This window comes from Coregonus clupeaformis, chromosome 36 (genome assembly GCF_020615455.1).
Source record: "Coregonus clupeaformis isolate EN_2021a chromosome 36, ASM2061545v1, whole genome shotgun sequence".
Lineage (NCBI taxonomy): Eukaryota > Metazoa > Chordata > Actinopteri > Salmoniformes > Salmonidae > Coregonus > Coregonus clupeaformis.
In genome coordinates this window covers 24272288-24296670 of record NC_059227.1, presented here as the reverse complement: position 1 = coordinate 24296670, position 24383 = coordinate 24272288, and the positions used below count along the sequence as shown (strand labels likewise).

Below are 24383 nucleotides of genomic sequence, written 5' to 3'. Positions count from 1 at the left end.
TGGATAAAAGCGTCCGCTAAATGGCATATTATTATTTTTATATTATTATTATTTATAATAGCTCCTCGAAAAGCAGGCTTCCCTTAACGGGAACCGGAGAGGTGACGACGAGATTTTGGAGGTATGGTAACGCGAGACTACAGCTGACATACCACACAACAACCAGCAGATATCAACTGCCCTTTCCTTTTTGCGAAAAACTGAAATGCGGAAGTACCATTTTTATCTCTCAAGAAGTGCCGTAGAATTGGGTTGTTTGGTACATTTATTTGATGTACAAATAAGGAAACAAGGTAAAACGTTTAAATTAATCTTTAGTAATTAATTTATTGTCTTAGTGTATTGATAATAGCGTAGATGTGCGACATAGATTGACTGTTGAGAAGCTTTGTTTTGGCATAAGAAGCTAGCAAGCTATTAACTGCAATGTTAACAAACTCACCCGCTAGCTAGCTGACGTTAAACTAGCCACAGTTTTCAATCCACCTTTTTATCTTTAATGGGAATTAACAAAGACCATACAGTATAAAGATAGGCAGAAACTGCTTATCCAATAGAAATCCTCGATCACGCTTGTATGCGATGTCATGGCGACGTTTGCATCGGGTCCAACGGTCGTCTCGCGCGGAACTGCGCATGTGCAGGCCGTCCAATCAAAGGCACTCCTTGGATATGGTGGTTTTTGACGAAAATGAAAACTTGTCAGTTTGTCACTTTCAGGAGGTTGGAGTAATGACATGTTCAAATATTTAAGACATTGGCTCGATTCAAGGTTGTTCCTTTAGATTTCGAGAAAATGACCAACTAAGGAATTATTTTGTACTTCTCACATTGATTTCTCAAACCCCAAACCCCGACCTGGTCTGTTTGGTCTGTTTCACAAGCGTTCCCGGAAGTCTCGCGATGTTGCGGCTATGGGTTTAGAAACTCTGGATTTAATGTTGACCAGTAAGTAACACAACGGTAATCTATCGTAACTGGGATGTAGCTATATTCTTTTTGGAGAAATAGTAGCTGCTGTGCTGGTGGGGGTGGTGGTGGTGGTAGTTTGCTAGGCAGCCAACATTATTGATGTTGCATTAGCTAAACATAGAGGCTGTGCTAGTTAGCCAGCTAACTCGTTAGCTTTCACAGATATCTACAACTATGCAACGCTTGTTGTGATTCATAGTGAGTTTACGGACTAACATCTCAGTTGTAAACTAATAAACTTTGTATCCAGCATGCACTTTTGTTGAGATGTTGGTTGCTAGCTTCAACAAGTCATTCAACCAAAGAGGTTTATATAATCTATTTAGGTTTATGATGACTTCATGAATGGAAAGCACTGGAAACTGATGAAACCGAGATGATCATTCTCACCCCAACCCTAATAGGACATCTCACTTAACAGCTCATTTTGGGGGTAAGTAATGGATAGTAAAGTACAGTAAGTTTGTGTAAGGATGAAAATTCCTCCTCAGTTTGATGAATAGTTTGATTTATCCCAACAGATCTCTCAAGGCGTAATCCATGCTGTCAGATGAGTTTGACTCCAAACCTGAGGTAAGAACTCCACGCTATTCACCTGCCAACACTAATACATGGTGGTATGTATCTGGAGTCTTCCATTTGCATTTACAGATCCACCCTTAGCTACAGAACTGTTTGATAGATTCTCTCTTCCTCACTTCTGCAGCTGCTGGTTCAGTTTGTCCAGAACGCATCCATCCCACTGGGGCAGGGTCTGGAGGACTCAGAGCCCAAACACATCTGCCTTCCCCTGCTGGCCCCCGCAGACAGCTCCCTGTGCACACAGCTGGGCCTGACAGGTCAGACAGGAAATCATCATATACAATCTACCATATAGAGACCTTGTGTTTTTCATATGACATATTCCAACTTGGACTAAATCTCTCTATGAACATGCTCTCTCATTGGTCCTCTAGGCACTAATGTAATCTGTGATTGGTTCCCCAGAGGGTGGTCTCAGCCATGTGTCAGCGAGGTCTCCTTCCCTTTCGGAGTTTGGGGGCGCAGAGCGGAGCTCCATGGTGGTGCACCACCACCACCCCCGCAACCCTTACACGCCCCCCAGCCCCCCTCTCGTCCTCCATGACCTGCAGCGGTCAGAGAGCACCTCCTATGTCCTACTCAACCTCGCCAAAGGTATGGAGACGCAGGCCCCAGGCATAAAACAAATCATATATATATATAACACTTCTATCACCATATTTCTATATGGGCAAGTCCCCTGTAGCTCAGTTGGTAGAGCATGGCGCTTGCAACGCCAGGGATGTGGGTTCGTTTCCCACAGGGGGGTCAGTATGAAATTGTGTGCACTCACTAACTGTAAGTCGCTCTGGATAAGAGCGTCTGCTAAATGACTAAAATGTAAATGTAAATAGACAGTTTCCTTTCCTCTAGGGCATGCCTGCATGTGGTGCTGTAATGTGAATAGGAGATGTCGATACTCTTTGAAGAAAGAGGGTTTCAGATGTTTTCGGAAATGGGCAGGGACTCTGCTGTCCTAGCATCATGGGGAAGCTGGTTCCACCATTGGGGTACCAGGACAGAGAATAACTTTTACTGGGCTGAGTGGGAGCTGACCTAAGTATTTGAACAAATATCACTTATCGTGTGTTAAAGTAGTCAAAGGTTTATTATTTGGTCCCATATTCCTGACACAATTACTACATCAAGCTTGTGACTCTACAAACCAGTTTGATGTATTTACAGCTTGTTTTTGTTGTGTTTCAGATTCTGTTTTGTCCAATAGGAAGTGAATGGTGAATAATGTATTGTGTCATTTTTATTATAGAAGATGTTTGTGAACACTTCTACATGAATGTGGATGCTACTATGATTATGGGATAATCATGATGAGTGAGGTAGCCTAGAGGTTAAGAGTGTTGGGCCAGGAACCGAAATCTAGCCTCTGTAACTTTCTTACTCATCATTATTCATTATGTTTTTGTTTATTTTGTTTGTATTTTACCACCTTTTTCTCCCCAATTTCGATCTTGTCTCGTCGCTGCAACGGGCTCGGGAGGCAAAGGTCGAGTCATGCATCCTCCAAAACATTGACCTGCCAAACCGCGCATCTTAACACCCGCCCGCTTAAACCGGAAGCCAGCCGCACCAATGTGTCAGAGGAAACACCATTCAACTGATGACCGAGGTCGGCCTGCAGGCGCCCGGCCCACCACAAGGAGGCACTAGAGCGCGATGAGCCAAGTAAAGCCCCCGTTAGGCCGACGTTGGTCCAATTGTGCGCCGCCCTATGGGACTCCCGATCACGGCCGGTTGCAGTGATGGTAATATTAATATAGAAAATATAATAAAATAAAAAAACACCGGAAGTGCGATATACGTTGAAGAAACACGAGAATATATGTATATACAGGTCAGTGCCAGTACCTTATTCAATGTGCAGGGGTACTGGAGTGGTTGAGGTTGGTTTATACATAAAAAGTGACTGGTGGTAGGATATACACTGCTCAAAAAAATAAAGGGAACACTTAAACAACACAATGTAACTCCAAGTCAATCACACTTCTGTGAAATCAAACTGTCCGCTTAAGAAGCAACACTGATTGACAATACATTTCACATGCTGTTGTGCAAATGGAATAGACAACAGGTGGACATTATAGGCAATTAGCAAGACACCCCCAATAAAGGACTGTTCCTATTCTTCCTGGCTGATGTTTTGGTCACTTTTGAATGCTGGCGGTGCTTTCACTCTAGTGGTAGCATGAGACGTAGTCTACAACCCACACAAGTGGCTCAGGTAGTGCAGCTCATCCAGGATGGCACATCAATGCGAGCTGTGGCAAGAAGGTTTGCTGTGTCTGTCAGCGTAGTGTCCAGAGCATGGAGGCGCTACCAGGAGACAGGCCAGTACATCAGGAGACGTGGAGGAGGCCGTAGGAGGGCAACAACCCAGCAGCAGGACCGCTACCTCCGCCTTTGTGCAAGGAGGAGCAGGAGGAGCACTGCCAGAGCCCTGCAAAATGACCTCCAGCAGGCCACAAATGTGCATGTGTCTGCTCAAACGGTCAGAAACAGATTTAATGAGGGTGGTATGAGGGCCCGACGTCCACAGGTGGGGGTTGTGCTTACAGCCCAACACCGTGCAGGACGTTTGGCATTTGCCAGAGAACACCAAGATTGGCAAATTCGCCACTGGCGCCCTGTGCTCTTCACAGATGAAAGCAGGTTCACACTGAGCACATGTGACAGACGTGACAGAGTCTGGAGACGCCGTGGAGAATGTTCTGCTGCCTGCAACATCCTCCAGCATGACCGGTTTGGCGGTGGGTCAGTCATGGTGTGGGGTGGCATTTCTTTGGGGGCCGCACAGCCCTCCATGTGCTCGCCAGAGGTAGCCTGACTGCCATTAGGTACCGAGATGAGATCCTCAGACCCCTTGTGAGACCATATGCTGGTGCGGTTGGCCCTGGGTTCCTCCTAATGCAAGACAATGCTAGACCTCATGTGGCTGGAGTGTGTCAGCAGTTCCTGCAAGAGGAAGGCATTGATGCTATGGACTGGCCCGCCCGTTCCCCAGACCTGAATCCAATTGAGCACATCTGGGACATCATGTCTCTCTCCATCCACCAACGCCACGTTGCACCACAGACTGTCCAGGAGTTGGCGGATGCTTTAGTCCAGGTCTGGGAGGAGATCCCTCAGGAGACCATCCGCCACCTCATCAGTAGCATGCCCAGGCGTTGTAGGGAGGTCATACAGGCACGTGGAGGCCACACACACTCCTGAGCCTAATTTTGACTTGTTTTAAGGACATTACATCAAAGTTGGATCAGCCTGTAGTGTGGTTTTCCACTTAAATTTTGAGGGTGACTCCAAATCCAGACCTCCATGGGTTGATACATTTGATTTCCATTGATCATTTTTGTGTGGTTTTGTTGTCAGCACATTCAACTATGTAAAGAAAAAAGTATTTAATAAGATTATTTCATTCATTCAGATCTAGGATGTGTTATTTTAGTGTTCCCTTTATTTATGTACATGTAAACAGGGCTGAAAAGTGACGAAGCAGGAATATATAAATACTTATGGTAATATATTAATGGTAATATATACATTTAACAAGAGTAATAGTGACCAGTACCAGGATAAATAGATAACACAACCAAAACTAGCTGCAAATGCATCCAACGAGTTTGTAGAGTCACAAGCTTGATGTAGTCATTGTGTGCTAGGAAAATGGGACCAAATGCTAAACAAAAGTATGTGGACACCTGCTCATCGAACGTCTCATTCCAAAATCATGGACATTAATGTGGAGTTGCTCCCCCCTTTGCTGCTATAACAGCCTCCACTCTTCTGGGAAGGCTTTCCACTAGATGTTGGAATATTGCTGCGAGGACTTGCTTCCATTCAGCCACAAGATCAATAGTGAGGTCGGGCACTGATGTTGGGTGATTAGGCGTTGCTCGCAGTCTGCGTTCCAATTCATCCCTAAGGTGTTCGATGGGGTTGAGGTCAGGGCTCTGTGCAGGCCAGTCAAGTTCTTCCACACTGATCTCTACAAGCCATTTCTGTATGGACCTCGCTTTGTCCACGGGGGGCATTGTCATGCTGAAACAGGAAAGGGCCTTCCCCAAACTGTTGCCACAAAGTTGCACTGCTCCAGAGTCCAATGGCGGCGAGCTTTACACCACTCCAGTCTACGCTTGGCATCTTAGGCTTGTGTGTGGCTGCTTGGCCATGGAAACCCATTTCATTATGCTCCAGACGAACAGTTCTTGTGCTGACTTTGCTTTCAGAGGCAGTTTGGAACTCCGTAGTGAGTGTTGCAACCGCGCCGCGCACTTCAGCACTCGGCGGTCCCATTCTGTGATCTTGTGTGGCCTACCACTTCGTGGCTGAGCCGTTGTTGCTCCTAGACATTTCCACTTCACAATAAGAGCACTTACAGTTGACCGGGGCAGCTCTAGCAGGGCAGAAATTTGATGAACTGACTTGTTGGAAGGGTGGCATCCAATGACTGTGTCATGTTGAAAGTCACTGAGCTCTTCAGTACGGGCCATTCTACTGCCAATGTTTTCTATGGAGATTGCATGGCTGTGTGCTCGATTTTATACACAGGTGTGGCTGAAATAACCAAATCCATTAATTTGAATGGGTGTCCACATACTTTTGACCATGTACTTTGGTACACTTTTTGTGAAATTTGTCCAAATACTATTTTTTACTTAGCTTTTTTAACCTGAACAGTTGCTGCACGAGGGAGATACGGTGACTCTGCTGCTGCAGAAGCGGGTGTGGGATGGGTCGGTGTGTGAGGAAGTGGTGTTCAGGGAGGTGGAGAGAGACACAATGTCGTCTAGTCAACTCGCAGCTGCCATATGTTATTTATCATCCAATCTGATATTCGAATAACCGTGCTCATCCCTAGTATTGAAATGAATGCTGTATTTAATTGTTATCTGTACTTTGGTGTGACAAAGCAGCTTTGAAATGTCAAGCAAATGCACCGACAAGTGTCATTATCTCATCTCTGGATGATCTGTCTGTGCTATGCTCTGTCTCTGTCTGGCAAATGATCACATTTATTCTCTTATGACCTTGTTTTGTTTATATTGTAGGACTGAGATAACGTGACAAGGACACTTCATCATGCCCTGACAAACTCTCTCCTGCTCCACCCTCCATCCCTCCCCACCCTCCCACCCTCTTTCTCCAGGCCTAGCAGCCTCCTCTGAGCCACTAATCTTCTCAGCAGATGGGGCAGAGGAGGAGGAAGAAGAGGTGATCTCGTCTGGGGAGTGTGGCTTGGACGGCACTGCCCCCTGGTACCTGCGGGTACAGGAGCTGGCGCACGACAGCCTCATCGCAGCAACGCGGGCACAGCTGGCTAAAGATGCCAAGGCTAGCCAGGACGCTAGGGCTGGGAATGGCAGCAACAGTAATGTCTCACTTATTTTTTTGATGGGTTTTTATGGTGTTGGGTTGACTTTTAATGATGGTTTACTGTAGGGCTGTCCCCGACAAAAAAAAAAAAGATTGGTCGACCGAGAGTTCTGTTCTTTCAATTATTTTTCTATTTACACACCTTATGTGTTTGAATAAAACCAACTACATATGCACTGAGCTTGTCTGATGCTTTAAGCACACTGTTTGATTCAATAATGAAGACACACAAATGACTCAAGAAAGAGCCCGATGGTCACACTTTGTTAAAAAAAATGACAGTAAGTGCCTGTGTGACTGACGCACGCTGTCTCACTCTCCTCCCTACTGCTGCGGAAAGGCACCACAGCACAGCAGGTGTCTATTGTGCTGTCCGTGCTGAAGCTGAAACATCATTTCTTGCTTCTACACCTGCATTACTAGCTGTTTGGGGTTTTAGGCTGGGTTTCTGTACAGCACTTCGAGATATTAGCTGATGTAAGAAGGGCTATATAAAATAAAATTGATTGATTGATTGATTGATTTCAGCCATTTAGTTTCTTACTTGTTTCAGACAGAAGTTCTGTAACCAAAATCCCTAATTTGTTTAGGAAACACATTCCCTATTCCCTCAACCCTTGCTCTCTTTACGTGAAACATGTAAGCATCACATGCATGTGTCCAATAGGGCCTGACCTATAGCCTATCATAATGACATCAATATATTGGTCATAACAGACTCGGAACACAGTAATGTCGACAGAAATGGATGCGGAGGACGTGAAAAAGAAACTCGAAACAGGCAAATGTTTACTGGTTGCTCAGGAAGGAAAGGAGAAGTCAGATCTGTGGAAGACATTTGACTTACTGTGCCTTGCAAAAGTATTCATCCCCCTTGGCGTTTTTCCTATTTTGTTGCATTACAACCTGTAATTTAAGTGGATTTTTATTTGGATTTCATGTAATGGACATACAGAAAATAGTCCAAATTGGAGAAGTGAAATGAAAAAAATTACTTGTTTCAAAAAATTTGAAATAATAACGGAAAAGTGGTGCGTGCAGGAGGGTATATGAGCAACTGTTGCGTGAGTATTATGTGTGCCAAACAGTTGCTGTTAGATTACATTATTATTACTTTTTCTGACCATTTGGAACAGTGTAAACAACACTAAATAAATAAGTATACCAGAGAGTCTGGTCTAATGAAAAATAAATAACATAAAGCCTTTTATTACAGCAGACTAAAAACAGTTGCAGTTTATTTATTGTTTAGGCTAATTATTTGTTTTTTCATTTAAACTAAAATGCTTGATTGCATTTCAAAGCATGAATGTCTCGTATGCTGTGTGATGGCATGAACGAATAAATGATTGATTGATTCAGTAGCCTATATATAGAAATATAGGCCTAAGTAAGTTAAGGTATTAAGACTAAACAGGATGCGCTCTTAGGCCTGCAGCTCAATGGTGGTTATACAAGGCTACTATCCAAAGCCTACTCCTGATAACGACATTACTTATTATTATAATGATGATCATAATAATAATTGTAATAAAAAGCAGACCAAGAAAAAGGAGGGTATAGGAGCGAGAGCTGCGTGCATATTATGTGTGACAAAATGTACAAACCGGTGCTGTTAGATTACAATATTTATTTTTCTGCCTGTTTGGAACAGTGTAAACAACACTAAATAATAAGGAATACCAGCCTGTTCTAACAAAAAAAGAGAGTGCCAAGAGTGTGCAAAGCTGTCATCAAAGCAAAGGGTGGCTACTAATATAAGATATATTTGGTTTAACACTTTTTTAGTTACTACATGATTCTATATGTGTTATTTCATAGTTTTGATGTCTTCACAATTATTCTACAATGTAGAAAATAGTAAAAATAAAGAAAAACACTGGAATGAGTAGGTGTGTCCAAACCTTTGACTGGTACTGTATATGGATGATCTATACTCCAGGCACATTTAACAGTTAGGGTATTGATTATAGACCTAATTAAGTTGGTTTGCTCTCTCCTCAATTTTCTTAGACAATTAGGCTAAGGCTTATTCATATAGGAGGACTAGTATTACTAGAGAACGTTGGTTATGTAATTACCCCAGAATGTCCGTTATTCCAGAGGACCATTCGGACAGGATTAGTTTTTCTCCAAACTGCCCCCTGTATTTCTTAATTTTTTTTCAAATAAATTGACAGTTATGACGCAAGCCTAGAGGTTTTTTTCTAGGCGTGAAGATATTTCAACAACTCCAGGCGATAATAGGGCTACACTGATAACTCGAGCTTGGTTCCCAAGTTTCTAAACCATACCAAACCATCTTTGGTATAGTGTCTCCATAATATTTGAATTGAGGAAATGTGATCATAATCATTAGAATATTTTAGCGATCCGCAGTCGACGTCCTAAATGCCCCCAAGCCTTCAGATGTGAGCTAAACAGTGCACTTGCACTTGGGATGCGTTTTAAGTCTATGAATGCGAAAGTGAACTTATAATTTCCAAACGTTTAGGTTCGTTTTATGCTGCTTTGCTATCTATAAACAGCAAGGGTTACATTAAATAGGCACAATATGTTTTACTGGCTGGAATTGTTACTCTCCTGCCATGTACAAATTACTGCCATGGCAGATTCGGACAGGACTAAAATGACAGATGTGTTGTTTTGTGCTTGTGCACATAATTATATTCCCCTCCCCAGTTAAATGAATCTAGTTTGAATAGGGCTTAAGGCAAGAGCTGTTCCCTCGTCTCTGCTGCTGCTGCCTCCGCCGCATTGTTCTCAATCCCAATATGCTGGTTAATTTAGCTATTATGCACATAGCAACATGGGGAAAGGCACCAATTCTACGGTGCACTGAATATAATGTTTCAGAACCGTGACCATATCCAACACGTGAGAATGCGCATTTGTTATAAAATAACATTAGATTTTTTTTACATAATATAACAATATACAATTTCAGTATCACATGTCTAAGTGATGGACTGTGCCATCCCTGTGGCCTCCGCAATGGATTAGTCCACTGAGACAGGCGCCAATCAGATTGTTGTGTTGTGCATCATGAAAATAAATCAACCAGTCGACTAAATGGGGTCAGCCCTAGTTTACATTCACCAACCGGCCACTGACTGAAGAACAAGTGTTATATTTAGCTGATACTGGGTATTTGGTATTTATTAGGATCCCCATTAGCCGCTGCAAAAGCAGCAGGTACTCTTCCTGTGCACTATAATGCACAGGAAGACTTCAGTACATGATATCACTCTGCTTTTGTTGCCTAGGTGACCACCTGCCCAGCTTCCTGTCGGAGGGGGCGAAGAGAGAACAGCCGACGAGGACCAATCGTACGCTGTCGTCTAAACAGATCCTCCGCTGCTCCTTTGAGGGCTGCTACAGAACCTTCACCTGGCCTGCTCACCTCAAATATCACCTCAAAACACACAGGTACACACACACACACACACACACCATATTCTCCATATTCTCAAATATCACCTCAAATGTTCATATACGTCTGTGTATGTGCTTGCTTGCGTGTGTGTGTCAGGAACGACCGTACGTTCCGGTGTGGGGCGGAGGGCTGTGGGAAGAGTTTCTACGTACTGCAGCGTCTGCAGGTCCACATGAGAACTCACAACGGAGACAAGCCCTTCATCTGCAAGGAGAAGAACTGTAGCAAGAAGTTCACCACCGCAGGAAACCTCAAAAACCACAAACGCACGCACACAGGTGGGGACAGTCAGAAACACACACACACACACACACACACACACACACACATAGAGGTACACAGAGCTAGAGCTCAAGCGCACATACGCAGGACGGACATCTCTTTTAGTCTGCTCTGTATCCGGTAGTACAGCATAGAAGTAAAGTAAAATGTATTTTATATGTTTCAAGTGTTTTCAGTGATGTGGGAGGATATGTGCTAAGTGTGTTTGTGTGGGAGAGAGTGGTATAATGCTTGGTCTGAGAAAAAAAGTGTGATCATTGTGTGTGTGTGTGTTGTCTACAGGTGAGAAGCCTTAATACTGTATCTACCTTCAAGCGTGTGTGTGTGTGTGTAGGAAACGTGTGATCATTAATTGGTGTGTGTGTTGTCTGTAGGTGAGAAGCCCTTCTTGTGTGAAGCAGATGGTTGTGGTCGGTCCTTCGCTGAGTACTCCAGTCTACGCAAACACACGCTCGTACACTCAGGTGGGAACAACACGCCAGTTTCAGCTTTTCATTCTATATACAGTGGGGAAAAAAAGTATTTAGTCAGCCACCAATTGTGCAAGTTCTCCCACTTAAAAAGATGAGAGTGGCCTGTAATTTTCATCATATGTACACGTCAACTATGACAGACAAATTGAGGAAAAAAAATCCAGAAAATCACATTGTAGGATTTTTAATGAATTTATTTGCAAATTATGGTGGAAAATAAGTATTTGGTCACCTACAAACAAGCAAGATTTCTGGCTCTCACAGACCTGTAACTTCTTCTTTAAGAGGCTCCTCTGTCCTCCACTCGTTACCTGTATTAATGGCACCTGTTTGAACTTGTTATCAGTATAAAAGACACCTGTCCACAACCTCAAACAGTCACACTCCAAACTCCACTATGGCCAAGACCAAAGAGCTGTCAAAGGACACCAGAAACAAAATTGTAGACCTGCACCAGGCTGGGAAGACTGAATCTGCAATAGGTAAGCAGCTTGGTTTGAAGAAATCAACTGTGGGAGCAATTATTAGGAAATGGAAGACATACAAGACCACTGATAATCTCCCTCGATCTGGGGCTCCACGCAAGATCTCACCCCGTGGGGTCAAAATGATCACAAGAACGGTGAGCAAAAATCCCAGAACCACACGGGGGGGACCTAGTGAATGACCTGCAGAGAGCTGGGACCAAAGTAACAAAGCCTACCATCAGTAACACACTACGCTGCCAGGGACTCAAATCCTGCAGTGCCAGACGTGTCCCCCTGCTTAAGCCAGTACATGTCCAGGCCCGTCTGAAGTTTGCTAGAGTGCATTTGGATGATCCAGAAGAGGATTGGGAGAATGTCATATGGTCAGATGAAACCAAAATAGAACTTTTTGGTAAAAACTCAACTCGATCGTGTTTGGAGGACAAAGAATGCTGAGTTGCATCCAAAGAACACCATACCTACTGTGAAGCATGGGGGTGGAAACATCATGCTTTGGGGCTGTTTTTCTGCAAAGGGACCAGGACTACTGATCCGTGTAAAGGAAAGAATGAATGGGGACATGTATCGTGAGATTTTGAGTGAAAACCTCCTTCCATCAGCAAGGGCATTGAAGATGAAACGTGGGTGGGTCTTTCAGCATGACAATGATCCCAAACACACCGCCCGGGCAACGAAGGAGTGGCTTCGTAAGAAGCATTTCAAGGTCCTGGAGTGGCCTAGCCAGTCTCCAGATCTCAACCCCATAGAAAATCTTTGGAGGGAGTTGAAAGTCCGTGTTGCCCAGCGACAGCCCCAAAACATCACTGCTCTAGAGGAGATCTGCATGGAGGAATGGGCCAAAATACCAGCAACAGTGTGTGAAAACCTTGTGAAGACTTCCAGAAAACATTTGACCTGTGTCATTGCCAACAAAGGGTATATAAAAAAGTATTGAGAAATTTTTGTTATTGACCAAATACTTATTTTCCACCATAATTTGCAAATAAATTCATTAAAAATCCTACAATGTGATTTTCTGGAATTTTTTTCCTCATTTTGTCTGTCATAGTTGACGTGTACCTATGATGAAAATTACAGGCCTCTCTCATCTTTTTAAGTGGGAGAACTTGCACAATTGGTGGCTGACTAAATAATTTTTTCCCCCACTGTATAGTGAAATTACAACAGTTAGCTTTGTTTAACTATGTCAACTGAATATGTGGAAATCGAGTTCCTACTGTCTATGAACACATAACTTTAGCTTCAGTGTGTGTCACTGGTTGTGTCTTAAATGACACCCTATTTCCTATATAGTGCACTCCTTTTGACCAGAGCCTTATGGCCTTATGCTTAAAGGTAGTGCACTGTATAGGGTGCCATTTAAGATGCTACCACTGATATGTGTTACTGTGTATATCGTGTTCCAGGAGAGAAGCCCCACCAGTGTGGGATCTGTGGGAAGACGTTCTCTCAGAGCGGCAGCAGGAACGTCCACATGAGGAAGAGACACGGAGAGGAGGCTCTGGGGAACGAGGGCAGAGAAACGGGTAACACACACATGAACTAGGCCAGTGGTCGCCAAGCCTGGTTCCAAGCGTTTTTTCCAACCCAGCACAAACGTACCTGTGATGTACAGCATGTCCCCTGTGTGTGATTGACAGGTGAGGCTCTGACACACAGCAGTCTACTGGAGGCCGACGGGTCGCCCGGCGACACCATGGTCACCATGACTACAGGGGTGGAGCCAATTAACATCCACCACGCCATGCTGCGAGGCCAAGGTAGACACACACACCTTGTCATACAACCCGTCAGAAATGCAAAACCCCAATACTCTCCAATCCTAATACTCTTTTACAGTTAGCGATGCTGTTATGATATTATTCAGGACTTCACTGAAATCAAGGGTATCGTCCAGGGGAACATAGCCTAACTATGACCATGTAAGTTATTTTATTTAATGTCTTCCCTCCTTCGAACTCATCTCTTCCTTTACTCCCTCTTTCTAGGCTCGGCAGACTCAGTGGTCGTTCTCGCTCAACCCCATGACCTTGTCACCATGACAACGGCAAGCCACACGTACGCAGAGGATGTGGTGGCCCTGTTGTAGTCAAGTCTGTTGGGCAAATCTCAGGCATTTGAGGCAGAGCTCTCTGTACATAGATGCATCCTTCACTTTTAGCCCTGTAGATATCTGTAATTAGCTGAGGGTTTTATTTTGAGAAAAAGGCAGTATGAAATGTTCTAGAACTTGTACAAACAGACAACTTTTTCTGTAGTTTATAAATACAAAGAATTATCAGGTGACTTTCCAAAGAAATAAGAGACAGGTATACAAATCATGAGTTTTATTAAAAGAAAGTACATGTATAGTTACCTGGATGTCATTGTGAAACATACTAAATCAATTGTGTAAGCTCACCTGGGAGCAGATATGGCTAAAATGCAGTGATATCCCTTTTGTAAAACAATATTAAGGCTGTTGTTTTTAGCTTAATTCACATAAATTGATCAAGTCATTAGCTGACATAAGACTATTTGAAAATGACATGAAATGTGCTCCACAGCAATGTGCTTTGTCCCCCATCATTAATAGAAAGGAAACTTTGAAAACAGTTCCAAATTCACAAGCTGCTATTGGAACTAAGGCACAGGAAGATTTGATGCACAGAGGGCTGCATGTAGAACAATTGAACACAATATTTTTGCAAAGCACGCTCTACACACATACCAGTTTATTTTTTAATGAAAATAAATATCAGACCCAAGTGGTATTAAACAGATGGTCAAAATATCCATCTTTATACAGTAACACAAGTCAGTGGAGTTTCAGTCAGCAGCCGCCCCCAGTGCTTTAATAGAGATGTATATTATATAAGACCACTGTGCTATAGCAGCCAGTCACATGAAAACATCAGATCTACTGAACTATGGTACCAGCCATTTAGGTGTTGGGTAACCAAAATAGTTGTAACAATTGTAATGTTATCTCAGAAATGTCAAATCTTGATAGTCGAATAGTAAGTCAAAGATGCAAGACATTACAATCCACAGCAAGGCAGGAATAAAGGCTGTTAAGTTTAAAACAACAAGGATTCCTCAGTCCATTTATTTATTAACACTATCTAATCCAGTGGTTTTTCCCCTCCTGCCCACCCAGACCTGTGGCTCCTTGTCTCTCAGTGGATCTTTAGGTTCTGGAAGTGGTTGAATGTGGCACCTAAAGCCCAACTCGTCTCCACATTGTTGACTTTCTTAGTCAGCTAGGGAAGGGAGACAACACACACACACACCAAATCACTCAACCGGACTTTTTGTATTTATTTAAATAAATTAAAACGTCTAACTGCTCCTGTCTCAATTTCTTTGTTGCTAGCTTTAAAAAGTGTGGTTTTGCTTTACTGACTTGCCAAAAAGGACTATTGTGTATTATGGCTTCAGTCTCACCTGCAGTACAGTGCTCTCCTTGAAGCCGAAGCCGTCTTTGAGCAGACAGGTGATGTAGGTCATGTCCATACACAGGAAGGGGCTGACCGGACGGTACTTAGACATCTTGTTACACACTGGAATAAGAAACAGAAATCCGTTTCCAGATCAGTGCAGTAAAGGGGAAAGAGGAGAAAAAGGCAGTTTTAGCCAATGAGACTTCTCCAGTACACAGCGCAGTAAGTCTGATATGGGTATAATGCATTGCCATGCACACTGTGCAGAGAAGCAAGTTTCCCACTACTCAGGCTTATCTGGGTCTCACCCTCTTTAGCTCTCTTCTTGAAGTCCCTGACCTCCAGCATTCCTCCTTGGGTCCCGTCTGAAAGAGAGGAGCGATGGAGGTCGTTAACCTTTCCATCAGAAAGAAGCACTGTCATCACACTGTATCATTCATAATGACAGCAGGGCTACACAGTACATCTCCATCATACTAACAATTGGGCCTGCAACCTTTCATCTCACTCACTGATGAGTCGACGACCATGGACACCACTGTGATAACTCACCACTGAGTCCAGTGTTTCCCCTATATGCATTTAGCAGTGTCGCGCCGCTGCAAAATCGTTGCCGCCAATGCAAAAAATATATATTTAGGGATGGTCAAATGTTTTCAGTGTAAACTTCAACGACTGAAACCAGATATAAAGTATGTAGAAAATATAATGGAGCAATATATTTTTAAATAAGATCACTTTTCAAAATGCAATTGCAGGAAACTAGCTTTAAAACTGTAAAATGTACTCTCCGCCCAATGGCAAAATTAGTAGACTTGCTGGAGATTTGCTTTGAAACTGTAACTTTTCTCTCAGCCCCATGACAAAATGTGTAGAATTGCAGGAAACTAGCTTTAAAACTGTAAAATGTACTCTCTGCCCAATGGCAAAATGTGTAGAATTGCAGGAAACTAGCTTTAAAACTGTAAAATGTACTCTCTGCCCAATGGCAAAATGTGTAGAATTGCAGGAAATTAGCTCTAAAACCACGCATTGGCCACGACCATTACCCCCACACCCCGCTAACTTTGCCACCGCTGCTGAAAGAAAGCCTAGGGGAAACACTGGAGTCAGTCACCTCAGCAATGAGTAATTTTTCCCTGTCGAGAGGGAGGAGGGGGATTCTAGCAGTGAGTAATTATACTAACTGGGTTGTGTGTGTGAGTGTCCTCTCACTGAAGAGTCCCCTGCTGGGTTGAAGTAGTGTGTGTAAGTCCTAGTGTGTGTGTTTTCTCTCACCGATAAGACCTGCATCCACTGCTCGGTCAAAGTAGTAGGAGAAAGCGTAGAACACACTGGTGTCTTTCAACTCATAGGGCTGGTGAACCATTCCCTTTACCACCTTCAACACCTCCTGGTAACACAGCTTGTATCCCGCATAACCTGGGACAGGGACAGAAACAGGATACTTTTATGACCTCAAGTTTTTAATCAATCAATGAAATGCATTTGTATAGCACTTTTCACACACATTTGTGACAAACTGCTCAACAGCAACCCAGGCCTAATCCCCCGATGAGCAAACTCAGGTAAACCCTACCACCCTGCATAGAGGACACCTTGAGAGGTACCTCGGCATGTTACGTTTTGTGTTACCACCCAAAGAACTGTTCCAAGGTTGATCTACTACAGTACATATTTGACTGTACTTCTAGCAGATATAATGAGTTGGCTGACTCACCATCAGGTATCCCACTGACGGTGTAGGTGAGTCCTCCAAAGCTCCACTCCTCTCTGAACTTCTTAGGCAGGCAGGAGCTTTTGAACACTCTCCACTCAAACCCTGGAGTGTAAAGTAACAAAATAATGTATGGGGGTCTATGAATAACATGGCAAAGTAAACAGTTGATACATGTTCTAAAACCTATATTGTCTAAATGGAGATAACATGCTGAGGATGATATGTAAAATACGTAATCCATGTACCTTCTGCCCCCAGTGCTCCTAGGGCTGCCAGTCTAGCTGCCATCAATCCATTACCCAGGTAGCTGTCAATCAAATCAATCAATGAATCTTACTTGGATAGCAGTTTTACAAATACCTATTATGGACTTGCGATGAAGACCTATTACTGTTTGTACTTGCTGCATCAGTGGATCAGTCGTGGTCAAAAGTTTTGAGAATGACACAATATTAATTTACACAAAGTCTGCTGCCTCAGTTTTGATGATGGCAATTTGCATATACTCCAGAATGTCATGAAGAGTGGTCAGATGAATTGCAATTAATTGTAAAGTCCCTCTTTGACATGAAAATGAACTTAATCCCCCAAAAAGATTTCCACTGCATTTCAGCCCTGCCACAAAAGGACCAGCTGCCATCACGTCAGTGATTCTCTCGTTAACACAAGTGAGAGTGTTGACGAGGACAACGCTGGAGATTTACATTTTACATTTTAGTCATTTAGCAGACGCTCTTATCCAGAGCAACTTACAGTTAGTGAGTGCATGCATTTTTTATACTGGCCCCCTGTGGGAAACGAACCCACCACTCTGTCATGCTGATTGAGTTAGAATAACAGACTGGAAGCTTTAAAAGGAGGGTGGTGCTTGAAATCATTGTTCTTCCTCTGTTAACCATGGTTAACTGCAAGGAAACACGTGCCGTCATCATTGCTTTGCACAAAACGGGCTTCACAGGCAAGGATATTGCTGCTAGTAAGATTGCACCTAAATCAACCATTTATCGGATCATCAAGAACTTCAAGGAGAGAGGTTCAATTGTTGTGAAGAAGGCGTCAGGGCGCCCAATAAAGTCCAGCAAGCGCCAGGACCGTCTCCTAAAGTTGATTCAGCTGCGGGATCGGGGCTCCACCAGTGCAGAGCTTGCTCAGGAATGGCAGCAGGCAGGTGTGAGTGCATCTGCACGCACAGTGAGGCGAAGACTTTTGGAGGATGGCCTGGTGTCAAGAAGGGCAGCAAAGAAGCCACTTCTCTCCAGGAAAAACATCAGGGACAGACTGATATTCTGCAAAAGGTACAGGGATTGGACTGCTGAGGACTGGGGTAAAGTCATTTTCTCTGATGAATCCCCTTTCCGATTGTTTGGGGCATCCGGAAAACACCTTATCAGGAGAAGACAAGGTGAGCGCTACCATCAGTCCTGTGTCATGCCAACAGTAAAGCATCCTGAGACCATTCATGTGTGGGGTTGCTTCTCAGCCAAGGGAGTGGGCTCACTCACAATTCTGCCTAAGAACACAGCCATGAATAAGAATGGTACCAACACATCCTCCGAGAGCAACTTCTCCCAACCATCCAAGAACAGTTTGGTGACGACCAATGCCTTTTCCAGCATGATGGAGCACCTTGCCATAAGGCAAAAGTGATAACTAAGTGGCTCGGGGTACAAAACATCGACATTTTGGGTCCATGTCCAGGAAACTCACCAGACCTTAATCCCATTGAGAACTTGTGGTCGATCCTCAAGAGGCAGGTGGATAAACAAAAACCCACAAATCCTGACAAACTCCAAGCATTGATTATGTAAGAATGGGCTGCCATCAGTTAGGATGTGGCCCAGAAGTTAATTGACAGCATGCCAGGGCGGATTGCAGAGGTCTTGAAAAAGAAGGGTCAACACTGCAAATATTGACTCTTTGCATAAACTTAATGTAATTGTCAATAAAAGCCTTTGACACTTATGGAATGCTTGTAATTATACTTCAGTATACCATAGTAACATCTGACAAAAATATCTCATAACACTGAAGCAGCAAACTTTGTGAAGACCAATACTTGTGTCATTCTCAAAACTTTTGACCACGACTGTAGATTGTTTACCTGTGAGTGTAGAGTTCATATGTCGAGTTGAACATGTCAAATCTGGTAATGTAGTCAGCAGGAGAACTTTCAATGGTTTTCTGCACAGGAAAAAGAAACACGTGAATAAATTGTATTACCATTCCAATAAAAACTGTATCAACATAATATAGAAACACATTATTGAAAATGAATCAACTTGTACAAATGGACACTAACCTTAGATTTAGGGAGAAAAGTGATTTGAGTCGATCCTCCCCCCAGATCCAGAATCCCTACTGTCTTCCTGGTCTCAGCATACAGGTGACCTAAAAAACATGCTTCACATTTGAACCAACTTTATTGACAATTTCCCTCTGAAAGCGGTGAGATAGAAATCAGTTACACACTTCAGATGTTATCTTCAAAAGGCTGATTTGGTACAGCTCAGGATCTGTATCTAGAGGTGTTAAACACGCTGTGGAGATCTGATAAAGATCAGAGTCCCTTTGAGGAATAAAAATCTCCTCAGTATCGACTCTGGCTGTATAAATTGAGGTTATATTCTGGTGAGCCAGGGCTTATGAGAAATGAAAAATATTATTGACATTTCAGCTGTCTCTGAGGTATGTGTATATACAAGTAACTGCCAAAATAAAGGAAACACCAACATAAAGTGTCTTAATAGGGCGTTGGGCCACCACGAGCCAGAACAGCTTCAATGCACCTTGTCATAGATTCTACAAGTGTCTGGAACTCTATTGGAGGGATGCGACACCATTCTTCCACGAGAAATTCCATTAATTAGTGTTTTGTTGGTGGTGGAAAACGCTGTCTCAGGCGCCGCTCCAGAATCTCCCATAAGTGTTCAATTGGGTTGAGATCAGGTGACTGAGACGGCCATGGCATATTGTTTACATCGTTTTCCTGCTCATCAAACCATTCAGTGACCACTCGTGCCCTGTGGATGGGGGCATTGTCATCCTATGGGGGCATAGCCATAGTAGCCAAAATAATGGCATGCCCAGAATCTTTATACATTTCCCTAAGCATGATTGGATAATAATTGCTTAATTAACTCAGGAACCACACCTGTGTGGAAGCACCTGCTTTCAATATACGTACTTTGTATCCCTCTTTTACTCAAGTGTTTCCATTATATAGCTGACCCTACAACCTGTTAATAGAATAGCCTAACCAAAATTGTATGAAAAGTGACAATAATGTATTACAATATGTTCTATGACAAGAAGTTACAAGTCTCACCTGTCAAAAAGTTCACAGTAACCCACGCCAAGATTCCTACGAGAACAAAAAAGTTTAATTCAAGTGGGGTTAATACTGATCTGACAGTGCAGTTTAGTGCAGTTAACTCATCACTTGTTTGACATGCATAAGCATTAGTTTGACATTCGTTTGTGTAAGAGGGCTATCATTTGAGACATGGTCAAAATGCTGACAAATCAGTTACACAATGACACCACACAAGGTTTGGTAAACCACTAAATCCATTCACCACATAATTATACCTTTCTGAGGTGTAACCAACACAGACTCTAACAACAACAACCCTCTTTTTCTACAGCGTCATCATAACAGATCGGGGTAAGAAAGTGTACAGCAAGCTGTCGAAGGGGAACAGTGACTGATGCCACCAAGAGGAGAGCACTGCTGAAGCCTGCCACAGGAGTGCTGATGAATGGGTTTGACTGGAGGTTGACTAGGGGTTATGGGTAGACGAGACGTTACCTTCATTTGTACCATTCATTATGCTGACGCTGTCGTCTGGGACGAAGAAGGGAGATTCATCAAAAACATCCTGCACCTGGGGGGTGGAGTGGGAAGACGGAGAGATAACAGCAGAAAGGGTGAATGCAGTGTGAACACCTATGACAGTGCCATACCTGATTTAGTAGTGGCCCAGCCCCCTAACTCTCTACACACTAGCCCCCTATCAGATCTATGAGTGCCCTAGCTCCTACCGCTACCTGTTCCAGCAGAGCCTGAGCTTTCTCTGGGGGCAGCAGCCTGAGTCCTGCTGTAGCTTTCAGGACCAGCGGGGTTCTCTTCCATTCCAGCCGAGGGACGGTTTTCTTAGCCACTTTCAGAAGCTGCTTCACCGTATACCCACCCTGGGGAGATAATGTGGTGGTGGGGATTGAGATTATGATTATGATGTGCATTTTAGGGACTCAAGCCATTTTAAGTGTTTTTGAAATATTTGAATACCACTTGCTGCATTGACAATTACAACTGCTGCTGTCTCACCATTTCAGGCATGTCTGCGTATGCTGACAGACCAGGCTTGATGGAATGGAACGTCTCATTATCCAACACTGGTAACTCCTCTGTCAGATAAAAGGTACACATGAATGATCCGTCAACAGAAAAACACATACAATTGAGATGACAAAATCCACTAGGTGCAATAAGTATTTAATTTACAATTTGCAAACATTAATGATGTTTTATGAAGATGTGCATTTAGTTTAATGTTTATTGATGAGCATCTAATAATATACCAATTCAATTTTGTTTGAAATAAATGGGCATCTCAATACCACAGCATTGCACAAAGTAACACATCGGGGAGCATCTAAACACCCCCTCTCTCGCCAGTAGAGTTTTAGCATAACTCACCAGGGTCTTTCTGTATGAAGGTATAGACGTGGATGCGTGTCCCAGTGCTACCAGCGTCAAACATTACCCCATAGAAGATCCGGCTGGAGTTGGCTGGTCGGCTGAGGCTGGGCAGGAGGTTACCCAGGCTGGCTGAGAAGTCCAGGACAGAAGCCTTGGGCTGGGCATGGGTCAGCCCTGTCAGAACCCACACGACCAGAACCAGAGACAGCACCACCGCAGGTAGGAGAGGAGCCTGGAGAGACATCTCTGGGGAAGGAGCAGGAGATGAGTGTCCCTCTGATGGGTAAGAGGCCAGGAGAATTAGGCTAAACCTGAGGGACTGAAGGGTATCTTAGTCAACTCAACTAATAGGAGAGTGGACACTGAAGCAGTCATGCAGAGGAAAGTTTAGTCTAGCCAACAGCACGCTAGATAATGGACACTGCTCCTGAGTCCTGACCTAACTGGATTGAAGACACAAGGTCCCAACTAAAAGCAACAACCAACAGAAGAGCCCCAAAGCAATAGCATGCAGTTATGTGCCCTTTGACCACACCCTAACTAGCCATTCACCAATCAGAAGGGAACCTTCTGGAGGATGAAGTTGACACTTCCACCAAGCAGGATTATGTTAGACACATGTATAGTACTCCCCCTACAACTGTTTCTAAGAACCAACTATCATATCAGTAATAAATACTGTCGAGACTATATTGTGAGAAATGTAGATGCTCTCTCTCCTGTCCATACAGTCCTGCTTGTTTGAACTTCTTGAAAAACGATCTGGCCACATATACTCAAACCGGTCCCGGTACAGCCAGAAGAGGACTGGCAAGCCCTCGGAGCCAAGTTCCTCTCTAGGTTTCTTCATTGGTTCCTGCTTTCTAGGGAGTTTTTTCTAGCCACTTTGCTTCTGGCTCTGCATTGCTTGCTCTTTGGGGTTTTAGGATGAGTATCTGTAAAGCACTTTTTGACAACTGCTGATGTAAAAAGGGCTTTGTAAAATACATTTGATTGATTGACCTTGTTTAAATGTTTACAGGAATATATGTCAAAGATACCACACCATTGATCTAAGCTGTTATTGGTTTTTAATTGTCAATAAACATGTTATAACCTCATGTTACATAGGCTAACCTCATAGAAAACCTACCATATCACAGGTGAAACCACAACGCTGCTCTGACTAGGGCTGGAGCTGTCAAGAATATAAATAGTTCTGTATTGATCCTGTTAAAAAGCAAGGCTGTTAAAGGCTTCTCTTTTCAAATTTCCATTGCAGTGCTGACAAATTCCCAAGACTACGCTAGCTAGCTGCTAGCCCTCGTTCACCAGAGGGCTTCCTCTTTGGTTCTCAGTTGATGCACTGAAAACAGCATGGGATTGTGTACAATAGTCCCGAAGCTTTGTCTACACTTTAATAATGCTTGCTTGCAATGCGGTTTTGGAAACCATTGGAAGTTTACTTGAATATAATCCATAAAGTTGTTTCATATAACAAATGGTTGAATTACTACACACCTGTATAGCGTTAGGGTTCCCACATGTCCATGTTACAACGCTTGTTTACCAGAAGACAGAGGCAACCACCTGTTCTAATTAGCTATAGCGTCTCGAACACCTGTGTGTAATGGAAGGACACGAGAATAGTGTTGTAATGGGAAAATACTGTCAGCTGCAACTGTACTAAAACAGTTTACAGTACAGTGTATATTTAGCATTTGTAAGCTATAAAAACAACATATTTTCTATGAACAAGTCTTATAAATGAATATATTATTTATACAGTTTATCTGCGTACACCCAATATGTTCCCCCTGTTGATGATGCTTATTGTGCGTTATGGTTGAACCAAAAGATTACATGTAACAAAAATGTAATGAAATTGGAAACAATTAAATATATATGTGAAATTAAATTAAACAATGTATGTTGATGCTAATCCTATGCTAATGCTAATGATAACAATAGCCTAATATATTCAATATGCTGTAAACTATTGTATTTTAACAGTTTCAATCAATACATTCTAATCAACCTAATAATTATGACACACCCCTCACTATTGTCATTGGTTGCACTAATTGCACTCTTTGTCTACATAACCTGGTTCAAGCATTCATTACATTACCCTAAAGAAGGCACAATGATGCCGAAACGTTGGTGGTTTACCCAATACATTACTGGGAGTTTATATACATAGAGTGTGCGACTCTCTGTTTAAATTAGCTTACATATTATTCGCCGTTAGTCAGCAACTCTACACTAAATAATTTTATCTGGGTGTGCGCCAGCTCATGCTTTTTATTAGACTATTTTGCATTTGTGAAATTATTTTGATGTGTTATGAAAGTAGATTATCTTATGTTTCTAGAACCATATCGCAATTGAGAATCGATTCATGTTTAGAGGGAGTATTTGGCTGTTTTAGCTTCCAGAGCCAGTTTACCTCTGAACATGGTCCTGACCTTGACCTACATTTCTTTAATTAACACATTATTGTGCTAGCTAGCTAACTTACATTGCATACAAATAAAGAAACGATAGCTGCTACCTTTATAGCGGCATGGTGTGTAAATAAATGTTGGTAATAAAATAGGCACAAAAGTTTATTTTTAGCTAATTTCTGAATGCAGTTGACCAATGCTGTTGCACGACTTACCAATTGACAAATAACGTGCTAGCTAACAGGCGACTTCTTCCGAAGAAACCACAAAATGTATTGCAAATAAAACAAATGGTATACATTTCTTCTCGGGCAACAAAGGTAGTCACAGCCATAAAAATACATAAAAGCTAGCTAACGATTTCACTATTCATGTCAACATCCACCTGCTATCAAGCTAGCTAGCTTGTTTGACAGCTAAACTGTAGGGCATAACTACGTCATCAATGTTATGCTCATGAACGTCACCTCATGGCTCTTGGCGCAAGATGCCGCAAAACAACTGGGAACTCTA

The 24383-nt window shown here is 42.9% G+C and overlaps 2 protein-coding genes across 6 annotated transcripts; one reads left to right on the top strand and one right to left on the bottom strand.

Annotated features, from left to right (window-relative positions):
• Nucleotides 1–158: 158 nt before the first annotated feature.
• On the top strand, nucleotides 159–14266 carry LOC121552726 (zinc finger protein 410-like). Of its 2 annotated transcripts, none has more exons than XM_041865741.2 (12): nucleotides 159–293; nucleotides 1299–1405; nucleotides 1494–1545; nucleotides 1679–1811; nucleotides 1960–2148; nucleotides 6695–6916; nucleotides 10188–10350; nucleotides 10454–10635; nucleotides 11014–11103; nucleotides 13007–13126; nucleotides 13241–13360; nucleotides 13589–14266. In XM_041865741.2, exons 3-12 carry the CDS (start codon nucleotides 1513–1515, stop codon nucleotides 13687–13689), a joined length of 1353 nt encoding a protein of 450 aa, XP_041721675.2. In that variant the 5' UTR covers nucleotides 159–293; nucleotides 1299–1405; nucleotides 1494–1512; the 3' UTR covers nucleotides 13690–14266. The 2 variants fall into 2 exon arrangements, with proteins under 2 accessions (XP_041721675.2, XP_045067269.1); XM_045211334.1 differs by lacking the exon at nucleotides 159–293 and adding an exon at nucleotides 326–948.
• On the bottom strand, nucleotides 13913–24325 carry LOC121552727 (ectonucleoside triphosphate diphosphohydrolase 5). 4 transcript variants are annotated; one of them, XM_041865744.2, is made up of 15 exons: nucleotides 24086–24325; nucleotides 22945–23044; nucleotides 21442–21720; nucleotides 21070–21149; nucleotides 20790–20933; nucleotides 20551–20626; nucleotides 20068–20103; nucleotides 19042–19130; nucleotides 18844–18923; nucleotides 16988–17049; nucleotides 16743–16844; nucleotides 16301–16444; nucleotides 15331–15387; nucleotides 15027–15142; nucleotides 13913–14842 (listed from the first exon to the last, which is right to left on the bottom strand). In XM_041865744.2, exons 3-15 carry the CDS (start codon nucleotides 21686–21688, stop codon nucleotides 14759–14761), a joined length of 1317 nt encoding a protein of 438 aa, XP_041721678.1. In that variant the 5' UTR covers nucleotides 21689–21720; nucleotides 22945–23044; nucleotides 24086–24325; the 3' UTR covers nucleotides 13913–14758. The 4 variants fall into 4 exon arrangements, with proteins under 4 accessions (XP_041721678.1, XP_041721679.1, XP_041721677.1 ...); XM_041865745.2 differs by having other exon boundaries at nucleotides 21442–21690; XM_041865743.2 differs by lacking the exon at nucleotides 22945–23044.
• Between the last annotated feature and the right edge of the window lie 58 nt (nucleotides 24326–24383).

Excerpts from the sequence above, each read along its gene's own strand:
- LOC121552726 (XM_041865741.2), top strand. The coding sequence starts at position 1,513 with ATGCTGTCAGATGAGTTTGACTCCAAACCTGAG. Across the intron at positions 1,546-1,678 it reads AGTTTGACTCCAAACCTGAG|CTGCTGGTTCAGTTTGTCCA; the intron begins GTAAGAACTCCA and ends TCACTTCTGCAG. Across the intron at positions 11,104-13,006 it reads ACACACGCTCGTACACTCAG|GAGAGAAGCCCCACCAGTGT; the intron begins GTGGGAACAACA and ends ATCGTGTTCCAG.
- LOC121552727 (XM_041865744.2), bottom strand. The coding sequence starts at position 21,688 with ATGTCTCTCCAGGCTCCTCTCCTACCTGCGGTGGTGCTGTCTCTGGTT. Across the intron at positions 21,150-21,441 it reads CTTCATACAGAAAGACCCTG|AGGAGTTACCAGTGTTGGAT; the intron begins GTGAGTTATGCT and ends TTTATCTGACAG. Across the intron at positions 14,843-15,026 it reads AGGAGAGCACTGTACTGCAG|CTGACTAAGAAAGTCAACAA; the intron begins GTGAGACTGAAG and ends TCCCTTCCCTAG.